Genomic DNA, 8,153 nt, shown 5'->3' with positions numbered 1-8,153 from the left:
CGTAGTCATGGAGCGTTGTGTATTTGGGTTCGGGCCCGGTGATGACCGCTAGGTGAGCGGGTTTTGTTTGGCTCAAGTTCTTGTGTATATGGGTGGAGTTTTACGGACCGGATTTCTGAGAGGGGGCTTTGTATACATGTATTTGGTATGATTTATATGACGTGATGGATGATGGCTGGTGGGTTAGATGAATACTGAATTCAATTCGATGCAATGAATTGCTCTTGTTTTGATGTCCTGCGCTCTGCTAACAATAGAAGGTCTTGCCTACCGTGTGAGGTGGGGTATTAAAGACTAGCATCAAGCCCTGAATCATGATGCCCGATATGGGGAGGCCGGAGGCAATATTCTGAATGGGATTGTCTGTCATATACATTACCTGTAAAGTATCATACCTCGGGTTATAAAATACTCGAATACTGTACATCATTCGTAGATGTCTAACCGCTATGCCAAGTATCGTGCAGCAGCGACGAATACCTGTAACTCTACGAATGAACGAACAGGCCAGGCGGGCGGGCGGGCACGCTATCGACAGCCGAATGGAGGAAGGAGGGGGAGGGGTCGCGCTAGGGTCGGCGAGTCCGTCCGGCCAAATCTCGGCATAGCGGAATCTAGGGGCCGTTGAGCCCGCACGGGCCATCACAACTTGCCCCCCCCTGCCGACCGGCGGTGCTCTTCAGGTTTCGGGATCACGGTAGTTGCCCCGGCCGGGTGGGGTCGTCAGACAGTGACGGACGACCATCAGCTTTCCCAAGCCATCATCACGTTGCGGGAGGAAGGAAGGAAGGAAGGAGAAAAGTGTCGGGTCGTGTTGTCATAGTTGGGAATTGTCCCGTTTCTTTTTTAGCTTGTAATTCGTCTTTGCTGGATGCGTGTCTGTTGTCTTCTTTTTTATGATACTTCTGGCGGGAACGGGGGGAGTGCTGGTTCGTTTAGTCATTTCTTCATTCTTCCTCTCTTTCCTCCCCCGGATGGGTTGGACGCAAGGTGGTGTTTCCAGACAAGTGTGATGCCCCCTTCGACGAAGCTGGCTGGGCGGTGGGTAGGAGGGGGGGGGGAGTAAAGCGGGCAGAGGTTATTTTCCGTCATGGGGAATCACTCGTGTGGCTTGTGGCTGGTGATTTGTGTTGGAAAGTCTGGATGGGGGTATCTTAGGTATGCTACTACAACTTTGGGCCCCTGCGTGTGCTTTGTACAAGTATGATATTTGTGCTTGTGCGTTTTTGGGAAGGAGGATCTGGTGCATAGGTCTGGCTACCTTGCCGCTCATTCCTCGCCCACAATCCGGATATTCGTCCCCCACCCCACCCTCCCTCCCCGCTGGGGTCAATACTCTACCGCCTAGGGTCCTTTTGACCGATCTCACACCTTGGCCTCTACCCTCACCAAGACCTAACGTCCACCTCGAACCTGCCTAGCATCCATTCACTCCACTAGTCCCCGAGGTTAGGTTTTCTTCCTTTGGGGACCTTTCCGGCGTGGAAACTCCCCTCCGAGAGAGATACGATACCAAACATGCGCTTCCTTCAGAGAGCTGGAAGCGCTGGTCATTGTACCGGCTCGGGCGGAGTGCGGTGCTGCCTTATGTGGGAATGTGGGAATGTAGTGTGGCGGTGCATGTGCTGCTGCTGCCGGTAACTTTTCTTCCGCACTGTATTGTACTGTATCGTACTTCCCTGGCTAGCTGGATTTTTGGGAGCCTTTCCCATCCAATTCAGGACGGAGCTGCTGCAAGCCTGGTGGTCTGCTATCGCAGGGATCTTGACTCCCCTCCCTCCTCCCCCCGGCTTTCCGGCCATGTTCGGTCGATTGCTTGGGGGAGTGATTCGTACTCCAATGGGTCGGAGGTGATACATACTTCCGGGCCCACCCATAGCCATACCTGGTAAACCTAGGGGGGGGGGAAGGTAAAACTTTTCTTCTCTTTTTTTTTCCAATTGACATCATGATGGTTGGAAAATGGAGGGATTTACATAATGGAGGGATTTACATAGCGTTGTATATATACTCGAATAGGGGGGTGCTTCTTGGGAAGGGAGTAAAAAAGCGCTCATCGAGGATACGCTCCCGCCCAGTCCAAGCTATCCATTTAAGAGTTGAGATTTTATTAGAAACTAACATTATGTACTAGCTACGCTAACCTATTTAGCCTGGTAATAATAATACCTTACTGTACAAGTACCTTCAGTACTATGATAAAGGTAATACACAAACCGAGCCAAACCAAGCCAACAGAGTGGAGATATATATCTATAATTACAAAATTTCTCCCCGAAAAACGCCTTATTCTTTATTTTCCCTTCCAAAAGTTGAAAAACAAAAGAAGGAATCCACCCATCACAAAGACTCACTCAACACCCTCAACACCCCTCCTGACGCCTTCCAAAACCCTCTTGAGCACGCGGGTGTCCACAGCGCCTTCGCACCCAGTACAGCCGAGGACCAACCCACCGCCTCTAACACCAACAACGCACCACTCCATGGCAGCGCCGATGACCCCCCCGCTCTGCGAGAACACTACTCTGTCGAGGCCCGCTTCGCCGTCCCAGGCGCCGACATTGCTCACGGCGAAGCTGTCCTCCCGCTGCTTGCCGAGCTTGCCCTTGAAGAAGGCGAAGAGGTCACTGACCCAGCGCAGCATGCCTACATCCAGGTCTGCCGTGCCGGCGTCTAGGCGGTTGTTGATCTGCGCTGTGTGTTCCCGCGCGATGGAGAATAGGTTGGAAGGTGTGGGAGGGGAGCGCGAGTATTCTGACCGGAGACTGGCGGCGTATGCGCCTATGGCTACTTCCTGGATCCGCTCTGTGGGGACATAGCGTCGGAGGTTGATCGGCGTCGATGAGGTGAGCTTGTCGAACTTTCCTGGTATCGCTTGGAAGATTGCTGTGGCGATGATTGCGGCAAGGAGAGAAGTGATTGTGGTGTTCTCCCTGCGGGAGACAGAGAGGAGTGTTTTGAGGGTTCTCGCGGAGAAGTGGAGGGATTTGTAGACTGTTCTTGTGGTTTCGGGGGTTGGGCACGCAGGTGTAGGACCGCCTGTGTAAAGTGTTGGGGGAGGAGGTGGTGGGAAGTACACCTTGGACCAGACCTCAGAGACGATGTGTGGCAGGGAGAGCGGGAGGGGGATTAGCGATTCAAGGGAGGAAGGGTAGGGCTTTTGTTGCGGGTGGACGACATAGCGACCAGCAAAGGTGGGATTTTTGTGGGGTCGAGAGAGCGCGGTGAGGAGTGATTTGTGTAGAGCTAATCCGCTGACGCCGTCGGCTATGGCGTGGTGGTATATGAACGATATCCAGACTCCCCCATTCCCTCCTACTTCTGCAGCTACACCACCAACCTCATCCTCGTAATCTCGAAAAATCAAACACCTCCACCCGGGCACTCTGCCCAATTCGAAACCTCGTGAATGCTGCTCCGAAAGCACGGTGTCGAGCTCGGCGGTTGTGTCCTCGCCCGGTAGTAGTATCGTCTGCACGATCTCTTCCAGGTCAATACTCTTCAATCGCGCGAACCGCGGCTCACGTGTGTTCTCCCCTAGGATCGTCACGGCTAGTGGCGGGTGGAGGTTTATCAGGGCCTTTAGAGCGGAGAAGATCCGTGGCTTCGCTAAAAGTGGTGGAGGGAGGGTGTAGTGTGCTGTTAGCCCGACGTTGTTGTAAAGGTTTAGGGTGTGGCGGGTTGTGGAGTAGCGTTCGTAAGGGCCTGGAGTTTGGATTTGGTTAGTATAAGGGTTTCGCGCGTAGTGGGGGGGGGGTCGGGGGTACCAAGGGCTCGGAGAGTCTCTGCTATGTCTTCCATGGTTAGTTTGATTCGATTGGACGACGGTGTTGGCTGTTGGTTGCAATTGAAGGAGTGAAGGGGGCCGGGGGGAGAAGAAGGGAGGAGAGAAGGGGAGGAAAGAGGGAATAGGTGGGTGCATGGGAAGGGGTGAGACGCGTTTTCTTCGTAAATATCATTGAGGGGAGCTTTGTCCTGCTTTCTTAGCTATGATCCACCGGCGCCGTATCCCCTGCGGTTGGCGGCGGGTGGTTGGTGGATCAGGGGGGTATCATGGATGGTTTGCACAGTGCGCGCCAACTCGTACATTACTCGAGTATGAGTTAAGTTGGTTACCGTGGTTACAAATGCAAGTCATCTCCCGACATCGATTCTTGACTTGGAGTGTTAAAGTATCATATTTATCGACAATATAATACCAGTATGATACATAGATCTCAGACCTCCACATACAACTTGTCGCCCCGGCCCGTCTCATTAATGTGCATTATTTACAAAAGGGAGTATAGGTCAGGGCATCTCGAATAAGTCTTCTTTCGGGTCTCGTCCTCGAAAGAACTTCTCGTCCGCCACCCGCACCACCGCCACCCCCCGCTTGAACAGCATGTATGATATGTACGTATACTCGGTCATGACACATCCGAAATCTAACTCTATACGTGCTCAAATTATCGCATCGCGATAATCAGACAGGAAGGATAGAATGCCTACTGTAGTCCACTTGACGCACCCGCGGCTCCTCTTTTCTCTTTCTATCTCCTCCCCTCTACTCCTCTCCATCGCCTTCCAAACTGGACCACCTCTTTGTATCTTCTTTTTATGTTGAAGGGAGAAAAAAAAAAGTCCGGTGTATATGATGGACTAAAACCGCAAAAAAGGAAAAAAAGGAGGGGAAAAAAAAAACCTCCTCAATACAGTATCTGCGAGTAGCAATTCCTTCTTTGGACTCTCTTGGATAAGAATGCGATCTTAGACGTTGGGGACAGCCTACTCTGGCAAGGTGTCATAGTAGGAGAGAAAGTTATCGATACCTTACCGCATAATCTCTTGAAAGCCACTATCAGGATATCGGTGGAAATCAGCCCGTCAGCCCGCGATAGGTTCAGTTGACGGGTTGGCAGGGTTGCGAATACCAGTTAAATACCGGTTAACGAGATCAAGCACGTCTAGTGGGCCAATCCTATACCGTGTCGGGGAAACGCTGGTCCTTCCCAGGAGCTTTTGACTCGAAGTCCGGAGATTACGGGGCTGCTGGAGATAGTGGATTTCAAGAGATTATACGGGTATCCGAGTATGCGGGCTCCGGCGTGCTAAGTTCTTCATAAAACTTACCCAAGATCTGTGGCTCTCGCTTTCTTCTTTCTTCTTTCTCTTTTCGATTTTCTCAATTTACCCCCTCTTTTCGATTTTCTTCCTTCTTCCAATTTGGCAAAGTATTTAAAGATTTGGTTCCTCATTGTGCATAACCCTCCAACCCGGATCGGTTTTCGTGCGGATACCGTGGCAACTTAAGACTGTTGGGAATTGTCGGTTTGAGTTTGGAGGTCTTTGACGGAGCGAGTGCATTAGCCTTCATACAATTATCCACCCCGGGAGACAGAGATGACTTACCACTGCAACAAATGAGCCTAACCATTGAGATCCCTCGTTGGAATTAGCCTTGATCAACATCACCCCGATCTGCTCGAGATGGCCATTAGTTCTCTGGTGGCACAAATTCAATATCATGGGGTATCACTTACGTTCTCCCTCCTTGCCTTTGGCCCAGCGAGGGGGATCGTATGCCCACGCTTCTTTCTCCGGCCCAACCTTACGCTGATAAGCTTGGGCGAACACCTGCAAAATGTTCTCGGGCATCTGAATTGCGAGATTCTTAGCGCATAATTGAGCAAATGAGCGCCTCGTGGGGTCTTTGTCACACTCGAGAAACGCCTCGATAACCCCGTTCAACCTATCAAGGAGTTTGAGACTCGGATCCTGTTGCGATGCCTCATTCCCACTTGTGACTTCTCCCCCTCCTCCGGTGCTAGTTTGGTTTCGTACCTCGCTGTACTCGTGGCGGTGAATCTCAATATCACGCTTGGTCATTGGGCTATAGCCGCTGTCGGGATTGGATATGAGTAAATGCTGAGGATCGATTGTGTTAGGCATTAGGGTGTTCAAATCGAGGTCGATCCCGCCGAGGGTCATTGTCGGCAATATGTCTTGGTTGTCAAACTCCTGTTGAGGAGTGCGGTCTATAAAGTTATCCCCCAGCTCTGGGATATCTGGAGAATTCATTTGGTGTGGAAGGAATGGGGCCATCAGTTGCCCAAGATAGTTCTTTTCCTCATCTAGGTTCGACCGCGCCAAGTCTATAGCGTGAGCTCAGGTCAGCAGGTGAACTTAATCAGAGGGATCCACCCGTCTCTGGGTGTCGTCGCCGCCCGGGGATTTTGGTACATACTGTCGATGTTGCTAGCCATATCATATTGTATTTTGTCATTAGGGGCGACCTGTCGCTTGAGGTCATCCCAGGACTTTACCTTGCGAACGTCTTCGCCGTGGGCCACGACCTCATCTCGGATTTTAACTGGAGGCGCACAACTAGCGGTTCGCACGTGCTTGCCCATATCCGTATTAGTACCTTTCCTAATCAGGCACGTTGGGCACTGTATATGTCCCACGTGTATCCTCAAATGGTGATCACTAGTTGTAGGTGAGCACAGGTTCTACCACTGCTCGTACTCCTATGGACAACAGGACTTACATCGCACTTTCCAGAGTGGTGAATTGCTTGTCTTTACAAGGGTGATCCCAATTCCTCTCGGGCGATTGCTGATTGAGTTCGAAAACAACGCAACGATGCCCACGCGAGCCTTGTGGTTCGTTCAATAGCTTTTTCTTTTTGTTCGGGTTGCCCTCGCCGTCTCCACCTCCCTCTCGCTTCATCGGGCGCTTGCTCGGGCCACCACCGCCATCCCTTGCCCCTGACGGAACCGTAGATCCTGATGTATTTTGGCCTGCACCGCCGCTGTTCCTGCGGCCGGAATGGCTCCCACGACCTCCGTGGCTTTGTCCGCAGGATGCGCTTGTGATTTGCGATATGGTGGCATATCCGTTTCGTAAAGCCAATCTTGCGATCACGGCGAGGATATTGTTGATAGGTTTAGTCTGCTCGGTGAAATGAACCTCGAACTTGTGGACGCTGTACAAAACGAGTTGGATCCTTTTAACTGGTGGTTGTTCGCGCCATGGGGCATCATCGTCGGACATCCAGTCGGCCAGGCGGTTGGCTAGGGGTTGTTTCATTGCCAATGAGGAAAGCCGAGAAAGAGCGTCGGTGTGCACAAATGCTCGAGCTGTGCTTGATTCCGGACAGTGGATTATTTCGGCGGCCATCATCATGTTCTGTGTGAAGCGTGAGAGAGGGAGATAGAAAGGCGGGGGGGTAGAGTTGTGGATTCTGAAGGCGTAGTTCCCTTGGGAAAAGGGTAAGTGAAAAGGCGTATGATAGATAAGCCATGCTTGATTTGTAGCACCATTTGTAGTACCCTTCGCAGTGGGTGCTCGTGGGCATCTGGAGGATGGTGCTCAAAGGCATCCTGTTGGCAGTGGAGGGGGTAGTGAGGAGAAAGGCACGACAATGCAACAGAGCAGGTAAATGCTTTCATTGGTGGACTAACCCGACCTGCAGGTTCTATTTTTCGCCCACTCGGATACCTCACGCTACCTTACGCGAGCGACGGAGGTGAGCTTCGACATTTGTGGTGGATTGACTTTTGTGTACAGCACCGCTATTGCATACCCCCGAATTTTGGCATGTCTGCTCAGATCTGGGTATGCAATCACAGGCGTCGCCCCGTAGGGGTCAAATTAATTACCTGGAAAATCCACTATGGGGGGAGTTGGGAAGGAAACTACTCAATCGCCCCCTTATATCGATATCGCAGCCGAGAGTAGTTAAAACTAATCCCCAACAGAACGCACAATAACGGGAGAATTCGCAGTGACGCCTGAAGCGGGTGCATCAGCAATGTTACAATGTCCGGGAATACTCGTGCACTGAATTCAAAGAGAATTACCGTACTACATAGTATGCGTTTTACTGTACATACCGGTATTAGAATGCCGGAGCTTACGAAGCGCTCGGCCCTCCAAATTGTTCATATCACATTGCTCATTCACTATTAACAGAGCCTCATTATGCAATGGGGAACGAAAGATTGGCTTACCCGGGCTAGATGCTGGGAATTATTACCGTACCGGTACTGTACTTATTCGCGAGCAGGTATAGAACTCGTACGAGTACACTAGGCATCTATCATCCTGGTCCACGAGCGCTCTCGGGTTTGGGCGAGCGCGATTGTTTCCAAAAATTGGCCGATGCCCTA

The 8,153-nt window shown here is 51.5% G+C and overlaps 2 protein-coding genes; both read right to left on the bottom strand.

Moving 5' to 3' along the window:
• Positions 1 to 2,085: 2,085 nt before the first annotated feature.
• Positions 2,086 to 4,037, bottom strand: GSTUM_00010973001 (uncharacterized protein). XM_002841623.2 has 2 exons: positions 3,768 to 4,037; positions 2,086 to 3,705 (listed from the first exon to the last, which is right to left on the bottom strand). The coding sequence occupies exons 1-2, from the start codon at positions 3,799 to 3,801 to the stop codon at positions 2,351 to 2,353; spliced, it is 1,389 nt and encodes a 462-aa protein (XP_002841669.1). The 5' UTR covers positions 3,802 to 4,037; the 3' UTR covers positions 2,086 to 2,350.
• A 177-nt stretch (positions 4,038 to 4,214) lies between these two features.
• Positions 4,215 to 7,258, bottom strand: GSTUM_00010972001 (uncharacterized protein). XM_002841622.2 has 5 exons: positions 6,530 to 7,258; positions 6,227 to 6,468; positions 5,523 to 6,134; positions 5,392 to 5,460; positions 4,215 to 5,326 (listed from the first exon to the last, which is right to left on the bottom strand). Exons 1-4 carry the CDS (start codon positions 7,159 to 7,161, stop codon positions 5,435 to 5,437), a joined length of 1,512 nt encoding a protein of 503 aa, XP_002841668.1. The 5' UTR covers positions 7,162 to 7,258; the 3' UTR covers positions 4,215 to 5,326; positions 5,392 to 5,434.
• Positions 7,259 to 8,153: the final 895 nt, after the last annotated feature.

Source organism: Tuber melanosporum, assembly GCF_000151645.1.
Source record: "Tuber melanosporum whole genome shotgun sequence assembly, scaffold_78, strain Mel28".
In the NCBI taxonomy this organism is placed as follows: domain Eukaryota; kingdom Fungi; phylum Ascomycota; class Pezizomycetes; order Pezizales; family Tuberaceae; genus Tuber; species Tuber melanosporum.
The sequence above is the reverse complement of the archived record's forward strand: the minus strand, read 5'-3'. Positions and strand labels throughout refer to the sequence as shown.